The sequence below is a fragment of the Salarias fasciatus genome, chromosome 4 (assembly GCF_902148845.1).
Source record: "Salarias fasciatus chromosome 4, fSalaFa1.1, whole genome shotgun sequence".
Taxonomy (NCBI): domain Eukaryota; kingdom Metazoa; phylum Chordata; class Actinopteri; order Blenniiformes; family Blenniidae; genus Salarias; species Salarias fasciatus.
Window position 1 is genome coordinate 21,439,683 of NC_043748.1, and position 27,835 is coordinate 21,467,517.

General features: G+C 49.1%; 1 protein-coding gene across 1 annotated transcript; it reads right to left on the reverse strand.

The window, feature by feature from the left end:
- Nucleotides 1–1,109: 1,109 nt before the first annotated feature.
- Nucleotides 1,110–27,257, reverse strand: ppfia3 (PTPRF interacting protein alpha 3). The gene is made up of 30 exons (XM_030089537.1): nucleotides 26,812–27,257; nucleotides 22,036–22,137; nucleotides 21,718–21,957; nucleotides 21,565–21,624; nucleotides 20,537–20,665; nucleotides 20,376–20,468; nucleotides 19,810–19,862; nucleotides 19,637–19,730; nucleotides 19,272–19,406; nucleotides 17,681–17,764; nucleotides 17,286–17,417; nucleotides 15,832–15,894; nucleotides 15,661–15,740; nucleotides 14,490–14,658; nucleotides 13,465–13,658; nucleotides 10,982–11,219; nucleotides 10,305–10,438; nucleotides 9,866–10,020; nucleotides 9,594–9,693; nucleotides 9,246–9,327; nucleotides 8,960–9,160; nucleotides 6,829–6,894; nucleotides 6,315–6,341; nucleotides 6,052–6,227; nucleotides 5,775–5,872; nucleotides 2,937–3,112; nucleotides 2,702–2,770; nucleotides 2,196–2,358; nucleotides 1,485–1,546; nucleotides 1,110–1,231 (listed from the first exon to the last, which is right to left on the reverse strand). The coding sequence occupies exons 1-29, from the start codon at nucleotides 27,190–27,192 to the stop codon at nucleotides 1,494–1,496; spliced, it is 3,747 nt and encodes a 1,248-aa protein (XP_029945397.1). The 5' UTR covers nucleotides 27,193–27,257; the 3' UTR covers nucleotides 1,110–1,231; nucleotides 1,485–1,493.
- Nucleotides 27,258–27,835: the final 578 nt, after the last annotated feature.

Below are 27,835 nucleotides of genomic sequence, written 5' to 3' on the forward strand. Positions count from 1 at the left end.
GTTGTCTATGAGGCTGTTATGACCAAAACACACGACTCAACATTTTAAATAGTGAAATGAGTTTTTGATTAAAGACCTTTAGATTAGAAAACTCTGTGGTCCAGGCCAAGAAAAAGCAGGTTACCTAAACAGAATCGGCTCTGGAAGAGTCTCACTGTCCTCATTCCAACCAGCCTTTGCAGGTCACAGGGAGAAACCACAGGGAGAACATGCAGACCCACACAGAAAGGCCACAGAATCAAACCTGCCGTCGGGTGACAGTGCTAACCGCTGCAGCACCGCGCCGCCTTCCTCATAATCAACAGAACTCAGCGCGGCTGGACTCCGTTTCCTCTGATTCTAATCGCTTATTATTATTATTTTTTTTTTTAATTGAACAGGCTTTATTAAAACCAGAGGGAGAAACGAAATGCCGGCAGTCGGATAATCAAAGACACTCCGATGAGTCGGCTGCTGCTAAACCGGCTCCCTTCACACACGTTCACGTCGACCTTGTTCGCCGCGGCTCAGCGTCGCATCGACTGCAATCGATTACAGCAGTAACGATCATTAAAGGCTGTTCCGAAAGCCGGGAAGTGGAACGCCTCTGCGACGACTCCCCGAACCGACAGCGGCTGGATTTCTGCTGCCGACGCGGCGAAATCCTTCGACACGGCCAATCCGACGAGGCCAGAGGAGGGTCTGAACGGCGACGCGTCCTGCTACACATCGCCCACCGATCGGAGACACTCGGACCCCTTCACAGGATCAAACCGCCACGTGCTCTTTGTCTCGTACGTCCCGAAGACTTCACGGTGAGGAAAAGAAAAAAAAACAAACACCTGCTGTTGAGCAGAGGTGGTAAGGCGACACGTTTGGCTGAGTTTCAGACTGTAAGACAACGATGAATGGCAGCAAGTGGTTTTTTTTCCCCCCCTTGAAGACGGGAAAAACAACGAGCCCTGATTTTGCCAAGTTGGCCGACTGCGCAGAGTCACGGGAGTGAAGAGAGAAAGGAAAACAAAAGAAACCCAGACGCCGCCGAGGGAGAGCAAAGACAAGAGAGAGCGAAAACAGCTGATGGCGTTCAAACCTCCTGCCCCTTCTCATACATTCTCATGTCACCCCCCCATTCCTTTGCTTCTGTTATTGCAGAATGGTCGCACCCACAGGTTGATTTCTACGATAAATGGTTATTTTCATTGCTTCTTTCTCCGTGGACGAGCGAGAGGGTCCCGGTCGTGTCGGCGCCCTGAGGAGAGAAACAGCGTCAAAGCCACGCCTCCGCTAATGCACGGCATCTCAAACCCGACCGCTGAAAGGCCCGGAGGGGGGAACCGGCTAACAAAATCCCCAAACTGCAACAAACAAATACATAAAACGAGGTTCAAAAGGAAGGAACATGTGCAAGCCATCTCAGGAAATTGAAAGGAGCTGTTCGCCTCAGTGCGCGGACAGAACCGCGTTCTCTGACCGGCGTGGCGGCGGCGGCGGACGCTTCTCACCTCAGCCCCTCAACAGGAGTACGTCCTCACTGAGGCAGATTCACCCCGGGCACCAGAGCTGGCTGCAGCAGGAGACACACACACGCAGACACACACACGCAGACACAGACGGGGTTATTATCATTCCCATTAAGACCTGGAGGGGATAATGGTCTTCCTCCTGGCTTTGAAGCGTCTGTTCCTTGTTATTGCTACTTCCCCTGCTGAAGAAAACACCAAATTCCGCTGCAGCGCTAATGGCAGACTAGCATGACAACGGCCAGCCGCTCCAGACACGCCTTGCCTCAGCAACACGCAGCGTCTGCCGGTTCAGACGCCGGATTCCAGCAGTTAAACCAGAGATTTCTCATTCAGAATCACCAACTGTAACCAAGACAAGCTCGATTTTCCTGGTTTGTCTCAAACTGTTTGCTGGTAATTTGACATCTGCATCAATCCGTTTCCACCATCCATGGAAGGAAATCCTGGATGAAGTGACAGTGAGCTTGTTCATTCATTGTTTGACTTCAACAGAACTAAATCTCACCTCCAGAACATTGTTCGCAGTACGTTAAACCTTGTAATACAAATCTGCACCACAAGATGGAGCAATGAGTCAGAGTGTGGGATTCTCTGCCTTAAAGTGAATGGTGAAGGGGGGGAAGGGGGCGGGGCAGAAGTCTGCAGACTGACTACACCGCTGCCCCGTCACGCTGTGAAGGTGGCGCTCACCTTCACTCTGAACCTTCCTCAGGGTGACGGAGGGCGTGGCGATGGCTGAGGCACGGAAGTTAGCAGGCAGGGTCTCGGCGGAGTCGGAGGTCACACCCCGGAGGTCCTTCTCCCGAAACATCTTCCTCCAGGACGGCGAGCGGGTGAACGTCTTCGTTCCATCCTGACGCAGACACACACACACACACACACACACACACACACACATGACTGACGGTACTATTGACTGATAGAGCATTGTGATTTTAAAGCAGAAATAAGACAAATTCACAGCAACATTAATTGTTTTAGTTTATCCTGTATTGTGACGACCGATAAAACAACAGCTCGATTACAGAGAAATTAAGTGAAGTTGCTGCAGAATGTAATTACTTCCTGAAGTTATACGAGTTAGTGAAGGAAGATGCTCTAAAACCTGGATGTCAGAGGGAGAAAGCTGCTCTCCAGCCTGGATGCTAATGAAACCAGTACGCTCTGTAATCTGGATGTTGTGTCTCTAAACGTACCTCGTCAGGTCGTCTCTCCGTTCCCATGGAGATGAGCGAGTTGTATTCCTGCTCCAGAAGTTGTCTGGCCTGCAGACACGAGGCAGAGCTTTAAAATCACTCCCAACTCCAAACGACACAATCTCATTCCTTTCAGGGTTATTAAGTCTGATTAGGGGCAGCAGAGATTTTGTCTGAATAAAGAGTGATGGCAGGGCGGGGTGTGTGTGTGTGTGCGTGTGTGTGTGTGTGAGACCTGTGTGTTCTGGTTGGGGATCTGCAGCAGCAGAGCCAGGTCGGTGTAGTCGAAGGTGTCGTCCAGCGCCAGCAGCGCTCCGTGCACGCCGCTCTCCCGCAGGTTGTCGGCGTACTCCTTCAGACCGATCGTCTGCACCCAGCACATCACGCGCTCGTTGGACCAAACCATCACATCTGGAGGACGGGGGGTGTGAAGGGAGAGGGGTCAGCTGAAAACCGCAGCAGACTGAAAAACTCAAACTTCATTAAGTCTTGTTTCACTCTGTCTCATGTTTGGTCGGATTAGTGTTATTTTATTGAGCGACCATGAATTTGTTCTCCAGCCAAACCAGAAAGCTGCGGCTTGAAAACTTTCAATTACAACAACGACAAACAACATGACTGTCGGGTGGTCTGAGCTTCATCTAGAAATCAAAGAAAATTAAGAAAAACATCTGCTGTTTTTGCCAAGATTGATTTTTCTTTGTGTTTCACAGACAAAAAAAATCTTGTGTCAAAGTTCATGTAAGAATGACTTTTTTTCATTGAGTTTAGGAAGTCTTGTCAGAAACATTACTGATGCCAACACAGCTTTAAGTACTGAGGAGATCTAATGCTAATTGTAACTACAAAGCTAACACTAAAGAAGCACCACTTCTAAAGCCGACGCTCGTACAAAGACTCACACTGAAACTGACACTTCGTCATGCTAATGCGTCTGTTCATTTCAAAGCTAAGAGAGAAGCTAACTTCTTAGCTTTGACTTTCACCAGCTTTGACTTTCACCAACATTAACTCTAAAAACAGCATGAAAACTATTCCCGTACTAAAAGCTTGAAGTCATGCTATGCTAACACCAAAGCTACTGTTCATGCCAAGACTAACTAATGCTACCACTAAACACTGAAAGTAACACTGTCACCAACACAGATGCAAAGGTTAACACTGACAATAACGTTAAAATGGACACAGAAAGGGTTGATGAGAACTAGGGTTGCCAACTCCCAGAGATTGAAATAAGGAACGCCTCTCGCGGGCAGCTGAAAAAAACAAGGTTTTTGGGGGATGAAAAACGCATATATAACAGCATTTTACCACAGTTATACCTATTACAGACTATCAAAACACATTAGGCTACTGCATCACACCTACAATAACTCATGATCAGCTTGATCTGTTTGTATTTGAGGCCTACAGTGAGACAGTTATCATTCAAGTATCATCATCATGATGGACAGCAGCTCTCAGCCACTGCACCGGACGGTAGAGCAGCTCAGCAGCTCCTTCAGAGGCGACTGAGACCCTCAGAGCAGGAAGGAGCTACCACAGGCCTCTCATCCCCACCGCTGTCAGACTGTACAATTCTACTGTGCAGAATATAACCTAATCCTGGACATTATAATATCCTGCAACCGCCCTTTCAGAAATTCAGCGACACTTTATCATCCATTCACTCTGCTAAAACATATTGTACGTATTATATCATACTGCATCATATATTGCATATTGTATTGTATATATTGTATTATATATATATATATATATATATATATATATATATATATATATATATATATATATATATATATATATATATATATATATATCCTGTTACATTTTTAAGATTCAGGTTGTACATACAGTTAAATCTTCATTGTCTTTAGCTTCTATTGTCCATCCTAGTATGATTTGCACTATAACTTGTTAATTATTGCACCATTCATTACTTTTGCACCCTGCTGTGGGTTCTATGAGCCTATACACCTGTAAATTTCTCCACTGTGAGATTAATAAAGTCTTCTATTTCTATTCTATTCTATATTTATTGCTAAATGTGCAAAATAACAAACAGCTGCTGTCTCTTCTGGATTTTAACATGTTCTTTTTTTTTAATTTTCAACTAAAAAAGTGCAAAATCAAAACTGAAAAACCTTCTAAACAAAAAAACCAACAAGGTTCCGTTTCTAAACTGAAAACACTCCACAGTCTGCAGCAGCAGACACAAATCAATGAACTAAACATGATATATCTGATAAGGAAATGGCACAAACTGACATGTCTCTGGAAGCCATGCTGCGTGCTGCTGTAATGTTTTGATTTCCTTCTCCCCATGCGCTCTGTGACCAAACTGACTACTGGCCAATGAACTGCCGTAGCCTGCTAGGAAAGGCCTTTTTTTGACCAATGAGATAACAGTGATTCTGTGTTGTCGAGCCATCTCTGTCAGCTCATTGGTCAGAGAACCTCAGAGAGCCGGTGAACAATTTACCGTAAGTTTTCAAAAAAAAGTACATGTTCCATTGCTCACGTTTTGACTCTCACAAAAATAATAATAATACTAATTCTACCGCTAACACTGATAGCAATGCTAAGAAGATCAACACTGAAAATTACCTTATAGCTGCAACTTTCACCGACACAAAAACTACTGCTAATCCTGTTAATCCTAATGGCGAGTAACTAATATCACTACTGATATTAGCATAGAAAATAATCCTAACGCTAACAGCAACACAAATGTGAACAGACGCTAACATTAAAATGAACAGAAACAAGCTAATGCTAATACTGCCACTAAGATACCAATACTACGACTCTCAAACACTCATTAATAAATCTAAAATGAATGAATGCTAACAGTAACGCTAACATATGGGTTTCAATACTATAGCTTAAATTAAAAAAAAAAAAAAATCCTCATCAGGATAATCTGTGACTCTAAATTGTTCATGAATAAGTATAAAGTTGAGCCTCATCCTTGTCATATGAATCTATCGGAGTTGGATAAGTGTTTGAAAACAACATATTGAGAGAAAACGACGTGAAAGTCGGTGATGAGCTTGACATGGCGGCTCGCCTTTGTTCTGGTGGACGCTCTCCTCTCTCCGCCGCTCCAGCTCCTTCCGGTCGTAGTTGAGCCGCTTCAGGCACATGATGCCGTAATGCATGCTGACCCTGAGAGGAGTCAGAGGGGTCACAGGGGTCACAGGGGTCAGCCCAGGGCGCGCTCACACACTCGCACGTCGTCAAAAAGGCGTGAAGAATCCGGCACCTCCGACCTCTCGGGTCCTCTTCAAGAGAAGAGCCCGGGGACACACACCTGAGCAGTTAAAGACACACACACACACACACACCTGTGGAAGCTGTCCACCATCTTCAGCTGTCCTCGCAGCTCCTTCTTGGTCAGGTGGTCCAGCATGCGGGCGTCCACCAGGGACTCCATGAAGTAGGAGCGGTACTGCGGCAGGCCCAGGCTGGGCAGCCAGTCGTTCCCCACCCACTCGTGATTCATGTCGCCGTAGGCCAGGATCTGGAGGGAGCAGCCGCACGTCATCACAACGCGACCGGCTGTGACTCACCGCCGAGCAGATCACCCACAGATCCGAGGGATCCTTACCTGATCCCAGCTGAACTCCTTCAGCTCCTGCAGATCCCAGAGGAGAGAGGAGGAGGAGGAGGAGGAGGAGGAGGGAGAGAGAGCCACGAGGAGGCAGCAAGAGGATGAGAGGAGAGGCAGGATGGAGGGCAGAGTGGACGGATGGATGAGCAGCAGCAGCAGGAGAGGAAGAAGAAGAAGAGGAGGACAAAAGGGAGGAAGAGTGTGTTAGTGAACGGGTAATTAGTCGGAAGCAGTTCACACCGAAACAGAAAACACAAGGAGAGAAGAAGATACTCAACACTGTGATCTGAGGAGGAGGAGGAGGAAGAGGAGGAGGATGAAGAGGTAGAGGAAGAGGAGGAAGTGGTGGAAAAAGAGGAGGACGAAGAATAGAAAGAGAGAAGAGGAGGAGGGGTAAAAACTCATCAACATGATTCTGATTCTTTGAAAACTGATTAAAAAAAAAAGGGGGGGGGGTGAGACAGAGACGGGGACGGGGACGGGGGGGGGGGGGGGGGGGGGGGGCACTAACCGGAGGCTTGGTGGCTGCGTTCAGGGACTCCATCTCAGCGTGGGTCATCCAAACGTTACTGGTAGACTGTAAAGACATGAGGAGAGGCAAAGATCATCAGCTCCACATCTGGATGGATGGATGGATGGATGGATGGATGGATGGATGGATGGATGGATGGATGGATGGATGGATGGATGGATGGGTGGGTGGGTGGCTGGATGGATGGATGGGTGGGTGGATGGATGAGGGTGTACAGTGTTTCTTCTACTGTGACGGTTGGATGTCTGCTATGTGTGAATGTAATTGGGTAAATATGACTGACTGACGAAGTGGTTAAAAAAAAAGGGGGACCATCTAGTGAAGACCATCGACATTTGTGTAAATATATAAATCAGGGGTGTCAAACATGAGGCCCTCGGGCCCTCAACTGGCCGCCAAATCACCAAGCAAACTGTGAAAGAATTTTTTTTAATGTTTAAATGTTTTTTTTAAAATATCTTAAAAAAAGTTTACACAAAACTGAGACCTATCAGTGATGCTGCCATGAAAGCTGGCAATCTAGGATTAGCCTCAAAGCTGTGCTGTCTGGAGGAGTAAAAACACCCACAATGCAACAGTGTTTTGATATTTCACTGCATGTTGCACCAGAAGGTTTCGTTAAAATTGGCTTTATCTTGAGATTGTGGTCCTTTTCAATTGTAACAGTTTGGTTTTTGGGGAAAACATCAACATTTTAATCACCTGCGTGAAGAAAAACTTGAAGGTTTAAACTTAAATGTCATTCTGGGCCGATTTTACCATTTAACAACAAATTGAGCTGTTTGAGGCTCCTGAACTGAAATGTGTTTGACACCAACAGGCAGCGGAGGAAGACAGACGGCTTTCGGTTATTTGCCGCTCTTCTCTTTCCTGGAAAGCGAGTGCGGCACATCTGCGTGCGTGCAACACTCTTTCCCCCGTTTGTTCGACATCTGGGTTTCATCTGCGACGGCGAGCAAGAAGGTAAAATTAAAAAAAAAAAGGGAAAAAAAAAAGAAGAAGTGTGGTTCTGGTGCTTGTTTCCAGATGAAGAAGGTGACGTAGAAATTATTTTCGTTCATGTTTTTTCAATCGTTACCGGACTTTTATGGGCTGCAGGACAGGCGTCCAGCGCTGCAGCGCTTCACGTTTCTCGGCGTCTGCTTTCCTTCTCTCCTGGCTTCAGTCACCTGGACGTCGGCGTCGCCTCACCTTCCAGACTCCTCACAGGCTTCTCTTTCCCCTTTCCCACCGCTGACACAATCTGCTCCTGATTTTCACTTCTCCAGGATTTATGCTCATAAATTGCATACGCTTTTCATCTCCCTGGCTCGCTGTACATGACCATGGATTCGCATGCTTGTTTTTCTTTCTAACTGGTTGATTCGTCGACTGAATGGATATTTTGGATTTTGTAACCATCCAACATGGAACTCCCCCCTCAGAAACATGCTCCACACACACAAACAAGCGCAGTAACACTCTTTTAGTATTTGCCTTGCTTGTTTCCGTAATTACCCAGCGTGGATAACCAATGTACGAGCCAGCCCCAAAACCACAAGTGCTGGGCTCAACACGTGGCCCACGCTCTGAACATGGACGCAGCAGAAAGGCAGGGCGCTCGCAGCGTGGGGCTGCAGGTCTGGAGAAGCATGAACGCCCTAATGAATGCACGGATCGGCATGTGAAGGTGTTTAAGGTCTTAGCTCGCTCCGAATAAACCTCTCTTTATGTTCAATCCAGCAGGGCAGCTGTCTGGACTGGGAACTTTCTGGAAAACAACAGAACATGGAAGGAAAATGGTCATCTGTTTAAAGAGAAGATCCAAATCTGGCTTATCCACTTGGACTAGCACGGTTCTGGACGACTCTATGGGAGACGCAAACCCATGAGCCTCGGATGAAAACTGTGACAGTTTAGCCATGTATTCTGACACCTTTCTATCAAAGCCACCAATTGATTCTCCAGAATCTTTACAAATCAGCTGTTTTCTCTGACTACAGTGAAATGACTCGGACGGTAACACGTCCACTTGTTGCCCACCTGTCAATGGTCATAATGTTATGGCTGATTGATCATGGCGGTGAGTGTGATTGGGGTTGCGGGGTTTCCGGGCGGGGCCGGGTCTCACCGAGCGGGTGCTGGCCGGGGCGGACGGGCTGGTGAGGGACACCATCTCCTGGATGGCCAGCCGGAGCTTGAGGCGGTGCAGCGGGTTGCTGATGCCGATCTCCCTCTGGATCTCCGTGTCCGACAGGTTGGCCATGATGGCGCCGCTCTTCACGTTGGCGCGGCAGGCTGCCACGTACCACGCCGGCATCCCCACCCACAGCTGGAAGACAAAGGCGAGGAGCGACAGGTGTGGAGGCGTCGATTCGGCAGACGGAAAACTCCGACCGGCAGCCGCATCGACCAACCTCCAGCCAGGACACGACGGTCGGCCCGTCCCAGGAGGCGAAGGGGAGTCCCTGGCGACACGCTTCCTCCAGGAGCTCATGCCTGAAAACAGGAGACACGGTGAAAGAGGGTTTTTGAAGTCATGCAAACCAGTGAAGCGCCCTTCTACAGCTCTTGCGGCAGCAGGGACACTGGAGCCGATTGCAGGACACGTCCAGAGAAAGACTCGTCTCTACACCGGAGTGGTTGAGCTGCCGCCTCGCTCCGCCCTGCTTATTTAGCTCAAACAATCCCCGTTGCTTCAGCAGCGACCGGAGCGTCGATTCGGTTGTTCGGCTGCCAACACGCCGCTAAAACCCGTCACGTACTTCTTCTTGCTGCGGCGGTCTTTATCAGCCGGACCCAGGGTCCCCGTCTTGTTCATCCCCATGGGGTCTCCAGAGGCCAGGTCCTCGGAGGGCGTGGATGCTGCCAGACACACAGTGAGGTCAAAGGTCACGAGCAATACAAACGTTATAGCCGGGAATACTTTGGATGGCTGAGGCAGGAGCAGCCTCGACACGTTTCAATGCAGCCGCTGACAGCGTGGATTACTCATCAGCAGTCGGCCTTATCCCTCCTTTATCCTCCATCTGTTTACCCAGAGACGCAGATCCATCCCGCCCAGGCTGGCCCATCCTTCCTTTTTCCTTCTTTCCAAACAGCCGACCGATGGAAGACTTGATGCTTTTCTTCTTGCTGGACTTGTGGAGAGAATCTTGGCTGCTGTTGGAGCTGCTGCCATCGGCCGAGAGGCTGGAGGGAACGGAAGGGAAAAACAAACCCATGACGGCACATTGAAGGTGTTACACATGATCACAGACACTGAGGCTCAAAACTGACCCCACAGTAAGGCCTGTTTCATTGTTGTCACTTAAACAGATGCTCAAAATGCTTTGAAAGTCTTCCTGTTTCACTTAAAAAAGTTAAAATAACCGTAATCCTCAGAAGGCCTCCCCAAAGCCCAACAGGGTAACCCATCCAGTCTCCACCAGAAGACCGCCGGTGCTGGTCACACACTCCGCCTGAGGCGGACTCACCTGCGAAACTCCCGCGGGTCGTCGAGCATGGCGCCCGGATGAGTGAGGGTCATCCTGTCCAGTCTGAGCGCACGAGGAGTGGGAGGAGGCGTGGAGTCCAGGAGAGCCAGGGACCGGTCGTCGTCTTTGCTGTTCTGAGGGAGGAAACGTGGAGGAGCAGCTTTAGCATTAGCCGACGCCATTTAATCAAGAGGTCAGGCTGAAACTTCAAGTTGCAGCTCAGATCAGATGGAACATTTGGAGAAATCTGTTGGTTTCTCCACATTTCAACGTAAAGCGCCCTCTGTTTGGTGGTTCGTTGTTGTTTTGGACTTGTCTGTTGCTTCTTGCTTTGGAAAAATTCCTCCCATTCTATTCTGAACTCCCACATCAACGTTACCACCCAAAAAAAAAAAAAAAATCACCAGCGTCGGCTTGTTTTCTGTTGACTGTACAATTTATCGCGAGCGATCCACCCTTTTTCTGTAAGGCTGAAACTTCATACCATCGGTCGAGTTACTTCAATCTAGGCCAATCTGCCGTCATGTTGACGAGCACCTGAACTCCCCCGACCCCGTCTGCATGACTCACTGCCTGGAGGAGCTGTTTGCATCAACAGGGAGGCAGATACCAAGGTGAGATATCAAAATGAAGTTCTGGGGAGGCAGAAGTGGAGCCGGTCTTGCGGCGGCCGGTACCTGCCGGTCGGTCTCGCGGGCCGGAGAGTGAGGCAGGCGAGGGGTGGAGTGTCCGGAGCTCGGGGGAGACGGCGACGCCAGGGTGGAGGACGTGATGGAGGACGGGATGAAGCCCCGTCCCGTGCCGTCTCGTCCCAGGGAGGTGGGGGGGATGGGCGGGCTGTCCAAAGCCACGCTGACCCGGCTCTCGATCTCCTCGGCACGTAGCTCCGTGTTCTCCTTCTCCTCCTGGATCAATCTTTCATTGGAGAGAAGAGAAAAAGCAAGGGACAAAATGGAAGAAACAAAGAAAAAATCATTCACAAACAGCTCAAACACATTCTTTACAGCCGTTTCTAATAAATCAGCTTCCGTTGCTTGAATCCATCTGACCCGACCAAAACCCGCAACTGTGAAATTAATCAGCCCAATGCATTAAATCTTCATATTTCTATAAATCCTGAAGCTCTCCTCGTGTCACGCTGATATACGACTTAAGAAAAGTGCAAACCCTCCCTTTGACGTGCTTGTAAATAACTTGAAGACCGAACCAATGGGCTCACGAAAAGAGAAAAAGCATTTCCTGTCAGTTTCATGATTCACAACTCGCCGATTATTTCAAAACAAAATAATGAAGGCTGTGAGAACAAGAGCTCGATGAAGAAATGGAGTTTCCACCAGAAGCACCGGTGAGAACCAAGTCTGGATCCAGTTACAAGGTCAAGATACTGCTGTAGCGTTCCAGATCGGTCTCAGCCTAAAGGCCACATTATAGAGATCTTGGTCTTAACTCCTTATTGGCTTCTTGAAGTCTTGGTCTTGTCTTGGCCTTGGGATGCTCAGGTCTTGGTCTTGGTCTTGGGATGCTCAGGTCTTGGGATGCTCAGGTCTTGGGATGCTCAGGTCTTGGCCTTGTCTTGGTCTCACATTTGGTGATCTTGATTACAACACTATTAAAAGCAGCTTGAGAAAGAAATGATATCAAGCTAAGCTGTCTAGTCCACCCTGCAGGTGGCGCCGAGTCCTGAACATGTGGAATCATCTTGTATTTGCAGAATTTGAACGACAGCATCGAAACAGAGCAGAAGCTCCTGTTCGGTCCGGCCGGCTCAGAGACTCAAACCCAGCGTCTTCTCCCGGGGTCGAAGAGACAGCACACCTGGAGTCTGACTTCCTTTTCTCCTTCGTTCTCATCATCCCTCTTAATGTTTCTTCATCATTTCATCTTCAGAGTCGTTCTGTTGCTTGTTCTTCTTCATAGAGTCTTCGTCATTATGTCTTCATTCTCTTTCTTCCTTCTCGTCGTTTCTTCTTGGGAGGTTTTCTTCTTCTGCTTTGTTGTCATCATAGCAGTCCTCCACCAGTTAACCAGTCCTCCTCCACCAGTTAACCAGTCCTCTCCATCAGTTATCCACCAGTTAACCAGTCCTCCTCCATCACTTAAAGCGATACTTCAACATTTTGGCAAATTGGCACATTTAGCGCAATTCATTAGTCATTTCGAACAGCATACTTACTTTTTCTGTGAGGGCGAGCTGTTGTTTATTCAGAGGTGAGTCGGGGAAGGTTTTCGGGACAGACACAATGGAGGTGAACGGTATTTTTGTTCCCCCTCGTCAAACTCATCAAATACATAATTCAACAACGCCAAAACACTTTGGTGGACACGTTATAATCCGCACATTCACTACGCTGTGAAATATTAATGCAAAATTACTAGATTGAGTTGTTTATGCGAAGATTGTTAAGACGGAACTACTTACTAAACATGGCGTCTGGGCGTAGTGATTTCAAAAGAAAAAGTAGTTCCCAGTATTTGCTTCAGTGTCGTAACGCTACAATATTATTTGTTGGTGTTCCACAGCGTAGTGAATGTGCGGATTATAACGTGTCCACCAAAGTGTTTTGGGGTTGTTGGATTGTGTATTTGATGAGTTTGACGAGGGGGAACAAAAATACCATCCACTTCCATTGTGTCCGTCCCGAAAACCTTCCCCAACTCACCTCTGAATAAACAACAGCTCGCTCTCACAAAGAAAACAAGTATGCTGTTCGAAATGACTAAGGAGCTGCACTAAATGGGCCAATTTGACAAAATGTTAAAGTATCGCTTTAACAAGTCCTCCTCCATCACTTAACCAGTCCTCTCTATCACTTAACTAGTCTTCTTCCACCAGTTAACCAGTTCTCCTCCACCAGTTAACTAGCCCTCCTCCACCAGCTAACCAGCCTACAGTCTTTCTACCTAATTCTTTTCAGTTTTCACTTCTTTCCCTCGAGGTTAATAATCACTAAGTTTACTTTAAATGTGTTTTTTCCATGTCAGTTGTTGTTTCTGCACCGACCTTCCTGAAAGCTGCTGCAGCACACGAAGCCCGACTGATGCCTCCACCCGGCATCGATCCTGAGCGTGTGAAGCAGCTGAAGCTGACTCAACCAGGTGCGGGTGTGTTTATTTCTGAGGCGGTGGTAGGTGGCGGTGTTCGTCAGAGTGAAGTGCTCACTTGATCTCCTTGTTGATGGCCTCCAGCTGTTCCTGCAGCATGATGGCCAGGGTCTGCACGTCCCTCTGCCCGCTGGGCGACAGCAGCTCCGAGCCGAAGCGCGGCTCGCCGTCGTCCTCGTCGTCGGAGCAGCCCACGTCCATGCCCGGCTCGTACCCGGTCCCCAGCAGAGCCCCGCTCTCCCAGTCTGGGTACTGAGGGAAAGAGAAAAGAAACTCATTGATCACAATCCTGTCTGGGAGCCCAGTTCAAAGGTGACTGTTAATTGGTTATACTAATATTAAATAAAAGACTTTTAGTGGAAGAAGCAGCTCTAAAAGGTTCAGTGACCTTTCAAACTTCAAATTTCAATCAGTAAAATCAACTTTATGGTTTAAAGAGCTCAATTTAGTATTTCTTATTGACCCAGAGAGGTTGGTTATCAATGTGATTTACTGAATTTAAGTTTTCTCAGTGGTTTACATTCAACAATGTAGTATTTTAAACACCATAAATATGATGATTTTGATTTTTTTTTTTTACTGTCTTGAGCCGTTTTTCACTTTTCCCCTGGCTGTTTGGCACACGTGTTCATTCTCTGTTTGCTTTGTTGATCCTCTTATTCAGTTTTTAAGTTATTTCCCTGCTTCTTTAGTATTTGATGGTGATATTTGCAGATTCATTTTTGGCTGATTTCAGTTTCATTGAGTTTTTTTTAAACCTGATATTTAGTTTCAAGTGTCTGAAATACGGTTTGATTTCTTCTTAATTACATTTAATTCTTTGCGTGCACATTGAGCATGAACATGCTTTGTTATTCTTCCTGTTTTCTGCTTTTTTGTTTATTTCCTTTTTTATGTAGGTCATTGCTATTTTGAGATGTATTAATGTGATTATCATTTTTTTCACTGGTATTTACTCGTCTGCCGGATTTTACAGCAGAACGTTTCAGTAATCTTGGCTTTATGTTGAGGTCATTCTAATCGTTTGGTTTTGTGAAGACAGGGACCTCTCCGGTGTGTTTGACGGCGACGAGCGGCCGTCACCTTGGTGGAGTCCTCCCGGGCGGAGCTCCAGCGGGCCCGGTGGCTCCGTCTGACCACGCCCCCGGCGGACGCGCTGCCGAAGGGGTCCAGGTGAGCGGTGGAGCCTGCAGGGAGGGACCCGCCTCCGTGGGAATACCTCAGCTCCAGAGCGCTGCCCGGCAGAGAGCGGCTGAGAGACGGACAGGAAACCCGGCGGTGAGGCGGCCATGACACACACACAGCACATTCCAGTCCCACAACCGAAACGCGTCCAAACACCAGAACACAGCGGAGCACCGCATGAGTTCTATTCAGACAGGTGTGTGTAACGACACTGATCGATCTGTGTCTCTGAATTTGTGTTATTAGTTTTTTACACGAATACTTGAAGTTGTGCGTCCGCAGATTTATATGTGCGTCACATTATTTTAATTTTGTCGCACATGTATGATGACAAACTATTCTACTAACTACTTCTATTCATACTCGTGAATTATCAGATCTGTGTGTTTTTGTGTAGTTATTGTTTATCGTCACGTCAATCGGTTGTGCATGACAACATTTGTGTTCATCTGTATGAGGAGTGTGTGTATGTAATCACATCTGTGCATACACAGTTGTATTCCTCATGTGTGTGTTCCGAAATATATTTCTGTTTAAATGTGTGTGTGTGCAGATACACAGAACTCTACCACAATGCAATGACATGTGGACTATCGAGGCAGTGCAGACATGAATGTGTCACACACTGACACATTTAATATTGTCTCACACACACACACACACACACACACACACACACACACACACACACACACACACACACACACTTCAGATACACAAGCACACAAATCTCACTGCAAATATCTCCACACAGCATAAATCTAATGACTCACACACATTAAGTCATTACAGTCATAATGACACACACACACACACACGGAGGCGTGTGTGTAAAAAAGGAGGAAAACTAATGAAAGCTGGTGAACATTACAGTCGTCATATAAACAGTTTGCAGAACAAAAAAAAAAGCAAAAGAGTCACAATGTGTTGATGATTCAGTGACAATTAGACTGTGTGTGCGTGTGTGTGTGTGTGTGTGTGTGTGTGTGTGTGTGTGTGTGTGTGTGAGAGACATGATCCGGCCTCGTTCCAGCCGGTCTGGGAGCGAGGAGGACGGCGAGGCACCGACCTGGAGTAGGAGCCGCCGGGCCGGGCTCTCAGCTGGTCCAGCTCCAGCTGGATCCGCTCCAGCTCGGCGATCAGCTGGTCCTGGATGTGGAGGAAGGAGACAGAGCGGGAGGTGAGGCAGAGCGCCGCCTGCTGGCCGCGGTCAGCGAGGAGCAGCGGGAGCAGCGGATACCTTGTTGGCCAGGAGGTCGTCCTGCAGCTTCTTCATGTTGGACAGCTCCTCAGACAAGGCGTTCTGCAGAGAGATGGCCAGAAGTCAAACAGACTGATCCAGATGAGAACACACAGCTTTTCATAAGAGACATGAAAAAAAGAATTTACCTGTTTATAACAAACAAGTTTATCAAGAGAATGTAAAGCTCTTCAAGAACCCGTTTACACAATAATATTAGCTAAAGGCTTCGCGCTTCAGACAACATGCACGTCTTTCCAAAATAAAACATCTTGAACCTTTGAGATGAAGCAGTTAACTAACCGTGTTCTGCAGGTTGAACAGTGGCTTGAAAAAGTATTGATCGCCCTTCAACTTTCCCACATTTGTCACATTACAGCCAAAAACATAAATATGTTTTATTGGGATTTATCGTGACAGACATGTGGCATTCATGAATCTCTTTACTCTGACCTCCAAAATAAAATCCAACTGAGCACCATCAGAAGTCATCTCATTGTTAAATAGATTCCAGCTGTGAGCGAGCTGTTCTCAGCAGAAACCCAGATGTTCTGCTCAGCCTGACATGCTGAAGAGTAACTGTCTCAAGATGGTTTTACCTTTTCTCATTCGTGTGGTTACAGGGTGTTTTTAAATTCAGAATATAATTTATTCTCAATTAAGTAATTCAAATTATACCCACGAGTGTCGTGTTTACATGGGAAAAATTAAGAATTAAATCCTCTCTCGCGGCAGGCGTCTGAGAAGCGTTCTGATTGGACGGGGCGGCCGTGACGTATAGACGTTTCCCGGAAGTAAAGCGTTTTTCTCTTCTTTCTCTCTCGATTAACTTTAACGCTACAGCTTTGAAAATGTCCGGGTTGTTAATCACCCGTCTATCCGCTTGTTTCTTTATGTGCAATTCTTCTGCCGTTAAATAAATCGTCTCTATACGAGTGCAAACGCAGACCGCAGGCCGCCATCTTGGAAAATTGCGTCATCACGACGGAGCATGCGCAGAACGACCAGAATGAAGTCGCGCCTAATTAGCATAAAATTCCGCTTCCAAAGGAGAATAAACCCACCGGTCTATTCGGGTTTACACTTAATTCTGAAAGTTTTCAGGCGTTTGGATGGTCCTTTTAATATAGTTTGTTGGGTATATACTTTAAATTATCACTACTGTCATGATGAAGTAAAGGGAACAGCTATATTAACTGCATATCAGGCCATTCTGACACTTGTTCCTGGGACAAAGTATATACCCAACAGATATTAAGCTTTATTTGGATTTATAGATGAATAAAAAGTCCCATGTAAACGCAAGGAATGTGTGTAAAAATCCCAAAATCTGACATTCTCCTGGAGTTTTACAGCATTTCCCTCTGAACCACTATTCTGGGTACAGTTTGGGAATTCGCTCATGTTTGAACCGGTCGCCTCCTGGAGGGCTGAGGAGGAGGAGGCGGCCTCACCTTCTCCTCCAGGGCGGCCATCCTCTCCTTCAGGTGCAGCTGCAGCCTCTCGTTGGACTCGGACAGCAGCTTGTCCACCGTGTCGGACAGACGCTTGTTGTGTTCGTCGTTCATGCGCTCCCTCTGCCGCGCCTGAGGGCGAGAGAGCAAAACCACGAGGAGAGATATTCCTTCTATTTTTTAATTGTGCAGTGAGGGAGAAAAGGGAAGGGGAGGAGGCGGCGGAGTTCATAACAAGCATCCTGCTCGACTGAGACTGAGGGACAAAGATTCTCATCTGAGTGTGCACGGTCACATGGAAGGTTTAGAAAATTAGTGCGGCTTTGTGATGAGCAGCACTCTGGATGGGGGAGGATGCAGACCGAGCGGGAGATAGGGCGGCCGGCGTGACTCACTCTCTGCAGCTCCTGGTTCTTCTCCTCCAGTTGCGCCTCCATCTGTCGCAGTCGCTCCTCGAAGTTCCCGTGCCGCTCCTCGGCCTGGGCGAGCGGAGAGGAGAGTCAGAGCGCCAACGCCGATGCAAATTAGCAGAGAGGAAGCGGCTCGTTGACCCGGTCCGCCGATCGGCGGCGTGCCCGGGCAGATCGCAGAGTCTGTTTACCTGATTCCTAACGGACATTTATCTCACGCCGTCCTGTTCCGACACGCTTCAGACCCTGCAGCCGCTCGGAGCGCTCGGCGAGCGCCGGCAGCGCCGCCGCGGCCTGAGCGCAGGCCGTGTTTACGGGAACGTGAGAGGTTAACATATGTGCAATTAAATCAAGTCAGACGTGAGGAGCGAGCGCGGCGTACAGTTCCCGACGTGTCGGGCGCCCAGGGATCAAATAGCTGCGCTGACTCTGTGCCCTTGAGCCCGGCTTTCATCTCACCCTGTTTGCTTTTGAGTTACTGGCACGGCGGCATCAAATAGTTTCATCTGTCATTCGACATGTCGTGCTTCACTTCGCTCCGGCACCGACGCACACAGGACCGTGCACGTGCAACACGTCTGCACCTGCCTGCATGGCCCACACACACACACACACACTCTCACACGCATGCAGTCGTGCCCGGATGCACCGAGGTGTGCACATGCACGCAAACGTTTCTGCAGGTTGTGTGAAAATTGTGCTATTTTTGTTTCAGTGTGTCAAAAACTGACCCAGTCAAATGAGTCAACACACACACACACACACACACACACACACACAGTCTTGTATTTCTATCCTTGTGGGGACCGTCCATTGACTCCCATTCATGTCTAGCCCCTAACCCTAACCCTTACCCTAACCCACAACACAACAAAGCCTAACCCTAAAGAAATATTTTTGCACTTTTACTTTTTTCAGTAACAACAACATGGTCAAGAAAACACTGTTTCTCCTACTTAGGACCGGAAAAAGGTCCCCACAAGGCACGTCGTTCCACGTTTTGCTATCCTTGTGGGGACATTTGGCCCCAACAAGGATAGAAATACAAGAACACACACACACACACACACACACACACACACACACACACACACACACACACACACACACACACACACTTTCCATGCCTTCCGGGGACATTCCTGCTGCCTGCCGTTTCCCTCACCACAGTCTGACCTGAACCTGTCGGCGGTTCGACCCTGAAACACGGCTCCCCGAAAAGAATCAATCATTTCTTCAAACGATGTCAAAACAAAACATATAAACAAGAACACACACTCTGACACACACACACACACACACCGCTGTTTTCAGGTCTTTTGGGGACATTAATGCATCTGAATTTGGCGAGATCATGATCTCTCAGCTTGGGGTTCTTGCTGGTCGGTTTCGGCCCACGGGCCTCATGTTTGACATCCCTGATATGTGGATATTGCATCAGCTTCCCTTCATTTCCTGCAGACTTACTGTAAACTCAGCTCTGACATTCAGACACATCAAACACACTTCCCTGATTTTCCTGATAAGGATCTTTGTTTTCAGCAACACACACACGCACACGGAGACACACACACACCTTGTTGAGCGCGGCCACCCTCTGGGCCAGCTGCGCCTCGATCTCGGGCAGCGTCTCGGCCCTCTGCAGGGTCTGCTGCAGCTTCTGCTTGGCGTCGTCCAGACGCTCCTGCAGCTGCCGGTTCTTCTCCTCGCTCTGCAGGCAGACAGAGCAGAGGGAGCGGAGGTGAATCCGGGAGCGAGCGCCGCCCGGGGCGCCACGCATGATTAAAGCCGCGGAGGGGAGGGGGAGGGGGAGGGAGAGGGGGGAGGCGGAAAATGCACCGGTGGCACGCTCTCCGTGCCAAAGCCGAGAGGCGGCCAAGCTGCCAATCAGCGGCAGGCAGGAGGACGGACACACGGCGGGCCGAGCGGGACGTCCCACACCTGGCGGTGGAGAGACTCCTTGCTGGCCAGCTCGTTCTCCAGCTTGTCTTTAATGTCGTGCAGAGACTTGGCCTCCCTCTGGGCGCTCAGGTACCTGCAAACCAGAACAACACAGCAGTGAGCGGCGGAAGCAGCGCTCCGGACGAGGAGAGGAGGATCGAAAACACACAAACCGGCGCTCCAGCGTGGTGATCCTCTCCTCCATGTCTTCCCGCTGGCAGAGCGCCTGAGAGTTCAGAGACAGAAGGACGCGTGAGGACATCAGGAGGTAAATGGTAAATGGACTACACTTATATAGCGTTTTTTACCCCGCACTGAGAGCCCAAAGCGCTTTACGCTGCAATATCACATTCACCCATTCACACTCACATTCACACACCAGGAAGAGAATCCGGCACCAGAGGGCCGAACGCCAAACGCTCTGCTGCTGCTGAACGGGAATCCCCTGAGGCTGAGGAGCGATTCGCTGGAAAACCATAATGACCTGTTGATAGTGGCTGTTGACAGATTTGTGTGTGTGTGTGTGTGTGTGTGTGTGTGTGTGTGTGTGTGTTAAACTGGTTCCACTGCCTGTCGTCCCAAACTGTCTCGACTAGGGCGTCTGTGCTTTCTTTGAAAGTTGGGCCAGACTGGAGGCTCATGAGGGCCGGTTCTGGCCCACGAGCCTTATGTTTCACCTCCGAACACTGTCAGACGGGCTCAAACCCTCCAGCTGGTCCAGCTGCCGCCGGTTCGTCACCTCTTTCACGTCCCTCTGGAGCTTCTGGTTGGCCTCCTCCGACCGGGCCAGCTCCCGCCGGGCCGACGTCAGCTGCTCCTCGATCTCCCCGACCTGGAGAGCGAGGGAGACAGGGCTGAGCGGGCGCACGGCGGCGGCGGCGGCGCTCCCGTACGCCGTACCTGCCGGCACATGAGGGCCAGTCGCTCCTTCAGCTGGCCCAGCTCCGACCTCTGGCGCTCGATCTCGCCCTCGCGCTGCCGGTCGATCTCGCCGTCGTCCAGGATGGAGGACGGGCCGTTGGGAAGCCGCTGAAGGAGACGCAAACGAGACACACACCCGTTCATCCGGGAAAGCAGACGATACTGATCCAATTGAACACTCCCGGCCAGGGTCACAGGGTCACGGGGTCAAAAATCAACCAATCAGCCTCCAGCTTGTTACAACAAGAGCTCAGATTTACTGAGATTTAACCTTCAGCCTCAGAATGATGTTATTATCTAAAAGCGCTCACCCTGTCATTTACTTCAATTAGAAATAAAACTGTCAATCAGATCTGGAACACACACTCTGGAGAACGCGCACGCACACACACACACACTAAACAGTTAATGTGTCTCTTTTAAAGATCAGTATCAGGTGTTTAAGTGTTCATGTTTCTATTAATCCAGGTTTTTGTGGCTGCTCACCGTTGCTCTTCTCTGAACTACTTTTCTGGGTGGATTTTTTTTTTTTTTTTTTTACGTCAACCAAATAATAACGGCTCAAATTGCAAGCCAATGATAAGATCAAAGTGTCCATCACGCACAATTCAGTATGAAGTACAAATAACAGACCACTGGAGAGCTGTTAACCATCAGGATGCAGCTGTATTATTGTTGCGTTTTAAGCTTGAACTTTATTCACATTTTTCACGACGTTCTCACGTGAATGAGAAACTTTTCTGGAGCGAAAACGCAAAACGATGTCAGCTTTAGATAAAAGTGGCACTGCTCATCGGCAGCGGGAGTCGCTGTGATTAGCATGAGCAGCACTGAGTTTCTGGTCATCAGTTCATGATGAAGGTTATCAAACATTCTAATCCTCCTTAATTCATCTGAACTCATTGACCTGCCTTACTCAGTGGGGGAAGGTCGTGACCCTCCTCCACCCTCCATCCGTTCTGCAGAAACTTTCTGTTTAGTAGTGACAGAGAAGCTGGAGCCGTTACCTCCTTGCCGTTGTCCAGTCCCTGCTGTCGCCGCTTGATTTGATCCCTTAAGGACACAACCTGGAGAGAACCGTCACACACACACACACACACACACACACTCGGTCAGTGGTCTGTGGTTGAAACCCTGCCGGTGAAGAGAGAGAGGCTGACCTCTTGGGAGGACGACTGCAGCTCCTCCTCCAGCGCCGCCACGCGCTCCAGCGCCACCCGCAGCCGCTCCCGCACCTTCTCGTCCAGCGCCTTGTGGTGCTCGAACAGCGACTTGAGGGCCTTGAGGACCTCCACCTCGCTGGACACGCCGGCCGGGGACTGCGCCTGCCTCTTCACCACCGTCATCCTCAGGCTGCGCTCGTGGCGCGACACCAGGCACTCCAGATGTTCCAGCAGCAGCTGGAAGCACAGGGGGGGGTCAGCGGGGGGGCTGAGAGGCGGCGGGACGGCGGGGGCGGGGCGAGCGGACGGACTGACCCGCGTGTTGTTCCTCTCCGCCTTCAGCTCGGCGATCTCCTCCTCCCGCTCCAGCAGCTGCTCCCGGCACAGGTTCAGCTCCTTGGTCAGAACCGCAAACTCCTGCAGGGGCACAAGGGGGCGCCGTTACCGCCCGGACGCCGGTTCGAGAGGAAGCGTCCCTCCTTCGTCTCTCACAGTGATCACAGGCGGAATGATTTAACTCGCTTCACAGCCGTCTGCACTCAATCCAACAGCAGCCACTCAGAGACGATCCTGAAGATTCAAACTGCACAGGAAGCTTAAAGGTGCATGAAGGAGCTTTTAAACTTTAAAAATACTTATTTAATTTCCACCATAAATATGTTACAAATATTCAATGATGTGTACAATGTGCCCTGACATATTCATTGTAAGTACCTCTAACAGCGCTGAATTGTCACTTGAAAGTCGCAGTGCCGGGCCGTCACCAGAATTTCTTGAGGAGAATTTGAGAGGATGTGACGTAATGCGCGCTCGGCTGGCCTGATTCGCTTACATTTCGTTTTGTCCGCCTTTACTCCACCAGATGCTTAGCAGCAACAACTGAGCAGTACTGAGGGTGGAGCTTCCAGAAAGTAAGAAAAGACCGGCTTCTAGCACTGCCACAGCTCCAGCACAGACCCCACCAGGCAAAAGAAAATTAAATTTTACTCGAGCCCTACTTCAAGAGCGAGGAAGGAGTTCCCCTCTTCTGTGCACGTACATGGACGCAAGCCACAGGCAGTTACGCCCAAGGCCTGCAGGGGCCGTTGTTTCGCATGAAACGTGCAAAGTCCTAATGCACTCTGATCACATTCTGAGCATATAAAGAACTTTCAGTCACATTTCGCAACTTTATTCTGGTTTATTCTGAATGTCTGAGCTTTTAACTGTAAACGGTTTCAGAAATGTGGAATTTGAACCAACATTCCCACTTCATGCACCGCGGCGCCTATCGTCCCTGGAGTCCATCAGTCTACAGACAAGCGTCATTTTAAACTAACAAGCGGCTTTATTACACGTCACACTGCAGCAAATTGGTTTAATTGCATAATAAGCAAAAAAAAAAAAAAAAAAAAAAAACCTAAAACCTGGAGGTTAAACCACCCGGAGCGTAAAAACGACCCGGAGCCAGCGCCGCGCTGCAGCGTCTTCCATCTCCAGCTGACGGCAGTCCAGAGGAAATGTTGTGATTTTGTGTAATTTACTCCGATTACAGATAATTGTGAGGTTCAGCTGCACGATGACGACGCCGAGAATCCACTGCCTTAAGTCCCAATCAACGGTTTCCACGGCGACGGAACAACAAAGCCACTGACGTCAGCTGGACGACGTGGTGCAGAATAACGGGGCCGGCCGTGCGCGGCCGTGACGCGCACGTGAACACGTGTGTGAGGAGTCATGTGTGTTTATTGAGAAAGAAAAGGGAAGAGAAAAAAAAAGAAGAGAAAGATGCTTCAGAAAACGAGTCGCTGAACGGCGGCGGTGCGGAGAGAAGGATGAGGATGAGGATGAGGAAACTGGTGAGGCGTTCAAGGCCCCAAGGAAATCACAGTTCGGGGATCAATTCATGTGGGGAAGAAATCAGAAGAGATCCTGAATGGATCCATTCCTGAAAGGTTCAATTCCTCAACATCAACTTCTCTGCCGCCTGTTGTGTGAAGCAGCGCCACCTGGTGGCCCGGCATGCTAACTACACCGTGTTCAGCATTTCTGCTGTTGCCGTGTGAACAGCGGCCGTTTCTGAAACCAAAATGCAGAAATGAAGGTTTCTCTCTCTCCGAACAGCAGGGAGTCCGAGTTCCATGTGAGAGAGGACCAAGAAGAAGACGGAAACGTGGAAGACGCCAGGTTTCTTCTTCTTCTTCCTCCGTCACTTCCAGCTCTCTGCCTTCACCTCCTATATTTTTCACATCTGTGTTGAAGTCCAACCAGTCGCACACCCCCCACCCCCCTCCCCCCACCTGTCATGATGGAACAGATTCTAAAGCCTCATTAACATGCAGCGAAATGCAAATGAACTCGATTCCTGAGTCTCGATGTGTTTCACATCACCAGTTAAACTCTGTGTGCCATGCTGTCGCTCGCTCCATCCCTCCCTCCTGTCTCTCTCTCTCCTGGCAACATCCACACACACACACACACACACAGACAAACTCGCTGAACTCGTGCGCCGTGCTCCTCCTGGACCGGATCCGTGCGCGCGCCGTATTGATCTCCTCTCGGCGGATGCGAGGCACGGCGGCCTCCTCCTAACGGTCCAGTCACTCCCCGCTACATCCCAGATTTCACCCTGATATTCAGAGGCGCGGTGACAGAGGAGGATAGGAGCTCGGCATGAGCGCCGCCCGAGGCGTCCGGCGACGGCCGCCGTCTGAAAATAGAGGCGGACGGGCTGGAGGAGCGACGTCGTGATTCGCTCTGGGGCTGCAGGATGTGGTTCATACTGGCTGCTGCTCCAGGGCCTGGTTGGTTTTTCTGTTGTTGTTGTTGTTGTTGTTGTTGCTGTTCCTGTATCGTCTCCTTCAGGTAGCTGAGGACTGAGCCTCAAGAGATTTTACAATATTAGAGGTTCTGGTTGTCAGATATTTCTACTGTTATCAAATGAACAAGTATCTCCAGTTACAGCAGTAATGGAGGGTTTTCTGCATTCTGCTGCCACACAGTGACATCTAGTGGTCACACCTGCTATGTACAGGGACATTCACAGTTCAACTGTAGTTTTTCATTAAAGATGGATAGCAAGTGCAACTTAGTCTGGAAAACACGATATCTTCGATTAGCATTAACAGCTTTACTGATAAATGTAAAGAATAACTTCACTTTCTGAAGGCTAGTCTGCATGTTGATACGTTTATATATATATATAAACTATCGCACAGATTATAGAGCATCTTCCTCCCTCTAACATCCAGACTATAGACCAGGGCGACTCAACCCTGTTCCTCGTGGACCACAATCCAACATGTTTTAGATGATTCCCTCATCCAACGCAGCTGATTCAAATGATCAGGACCGTTAGCAGGCTTCTGCAGAGCTTGATGATGAGCTGATCATTTGAATCAGCTGTGCTGGACGAGGGAAACATCTAAAACATGCGGGATGGCGGCCCACGAGGACCAGGGTTGAGTAGCCCTGCTATAGACCATCTTCCTCCACTGACATCCAGATTATAGAGATCCTTCCCCTCTAACATCAGATTATAGAGCATCTTCCTCCCTCTAACATCCACGTTATAGAGCATCCTCCCCCTCTAACATCAGATTACAGAGCATCTTCCTCCTCTAACATCCAGATTATAGAGCATCCTCCCCCTCTAACATCAGATTACAGAGCATCTTCCTCCCTCTAACATCCATATTATAGAGCATCTTCCTCCAATAACACCCAGATTATAGAGCATTTTCGTCCCTCTAACATCCAGATTATAGAGCATCTTCCTCCCTCTAACATCCACGTGATAGAGCATCTTCCTCCTCTAACATCAGATTATAGAGCATCTTCCTCCTCTAACACCCAGATTATAGAGCATTTTCCTCCCTCTAACATCCAGATTATAGAGCATCCTCCCCCTCTAACATCAGATTACAGAGCATCCTCCCCCTCTAACATCAGATTACAGAGCATCTTTCTCCCTCTAACATCGAGATTATAGAGCATCTTCTTCCCTCTAGCATCCAGATTATAGAGCATCTTCCTCCTCTGTCATCCTCTGGATTAGGATGTGTGTTTGTGGAGTTTGCTGTAGTTTAAACGCCCCAGCAGCCCCATAAAGCCGCCCGGCTCCGCGCCACCTGGACCGGCTACATCACTAAAACCCTGCTCACAGGTTCCTGCATCAATAATTCAGCAGTGAAAGAGGAACCATTTTCACCAGCAGTCCTTTTCACATTACTGAAAATATTATTTGTTTGCTTGCAGGATTTCTCCATCCGTTCATTCACCTCAGACACAGCGATTGTTTCTACAGTCCTCTTCCACCGGGCTTATCATTTCATTATAATCTAATAAACTGACTGATACTACGCTGCAGAAATTTAAATCTGGTCTCATGTTTCACTAAATTTAAAAGCAAACATTAAAGAGGATCTATGAGATTCTTATCACATGCTTAAAAATCCTGCTTAACTTACATTAAAGAGAAGAAAAGTGGGAGAAAAATGAGGGAATTACAAAAGCTCTTCAGCAGTGAGACCGGTGTCAAATTACAAGCGCTGCACAGGATGTGTTGGTGCCGCTTAACAAGTATTATATTAAGCAATGAGACTGGCGTCAAATTACAAGCCCTACACGATGTATGTTGGTTCTGCTTCACAGATATTACATTAGCGATGAGACTGGTGTCAAATTACTAACACTGCATGCTGTATTTTGTTTCAAAAAGTGAAGCGTCTGCAGCAATACTGATGTTAAATTACAAAAAAACAAAAAAACTGCATAGCACTGAGTGGTGTTACTCAAAAGATTATACCCGAGCATTGAGACTGGTGTCAAATTACAAATACTGAGGTGTGTGTTGGTTCTGCTGAACAGATACTGCATGACCAACGGTGCTGAAAAGTTCTTACTTTAGTGATGAGACTGGTGACAAATAACAAACACTGCATTACTGAGAAGATTTCACACCCACGGTGAGCCTGGTGTCAAATTACAGACAAGACCGAGGCCTCGTTAAGACGTTTTCAAGACTTTAACGGGGTTTCGGGCATCAGTTGGAACATGAACTGCAGTGTAGCTCCCCCTCTGGGTTCACGGTTCGACCCCCGGCCTGCGTACCTGCGGCAGGGCGATGGACAGCTGCCTCTGCAGCGACTCCTTCTCGTGGCCCAGCTCCCGCAGGCGGAGGTGCGCCGTCCCCAGGCTGTCCTGCGTCTCCCGCAGGCTCTCCAGCAGCCGCTCGCGCTCCGTCAGCATGTTGACCATCAGCGACTCCAGGTTGCCGGTGCTGCCGCCCTCGTCGCCGCCGCCCACGCTGCCGCGGGGATCGCGGCCGCCGTAGCCGCCCATCCCTCCTCCTCCGCCTCCTCCTCCCATCCCGCCGCCCATCCCTCCTCCCACTCCTCCGCCTCCTCCTCCGCCCCCGGCCGGGGACGACGAGCCGCCGCCGCCACCGCCGCGGCCGTCCTCCGAGATGGTGGGCATCACCTCGCACATCATCCTGAGGCCTGGGAGGTGCGAGAGGCGCTATCTGAGAAGACGACTAGGACTCTGCTGAGGGCCTGAGCGGCGCTCCGCATCAAACGAGAGTGTGTGTGTGTGTGTGTGTGTGTGTGTGTGTGTGTGTGTGTGTGTGTGAGGACGGGGGTCGTTCCTCTCGCAGGCAGGAAGCGTGAGCCGGTGGGGTGAAGATCTGTGGATCCGGGTGGGAGGGGGGTGGAGGGGGGGTTCAGAGTGAGGGCTGAGGTGGGAGGCGGGGGAGGTAGGGGGGTGAGGTGTGAGGGGTCAAAGGGAGAAGCACAGGTGTGGTGGGCGACCTCTGACCCCTGGCCCAGGCTTCACAGGGACGCGAGACGAACCTGGAAACAGAAGAAAGATCATTTTTAGGCAAAAGGAACCAGACCTGGGTGACGGAAGGTTCATTTGCTGCAGGAAGGGGGATGGGTCAAAGGTTAACGAGTCTGGAGCCTCACATGAATCTGTCCTGCCTCTGCTGAAAATGGCCGCTTTGAGTCACTTCCTGGTTGGTTTGACGAAACATTTTAATTCAGATTATGCAGGAGAGCAGGAACCCTCCCAGAAAACACTGCAATGCTCCGGAACCTAAAACACCGCTAAAGTTGTGTACTGTCACTGGAAAACA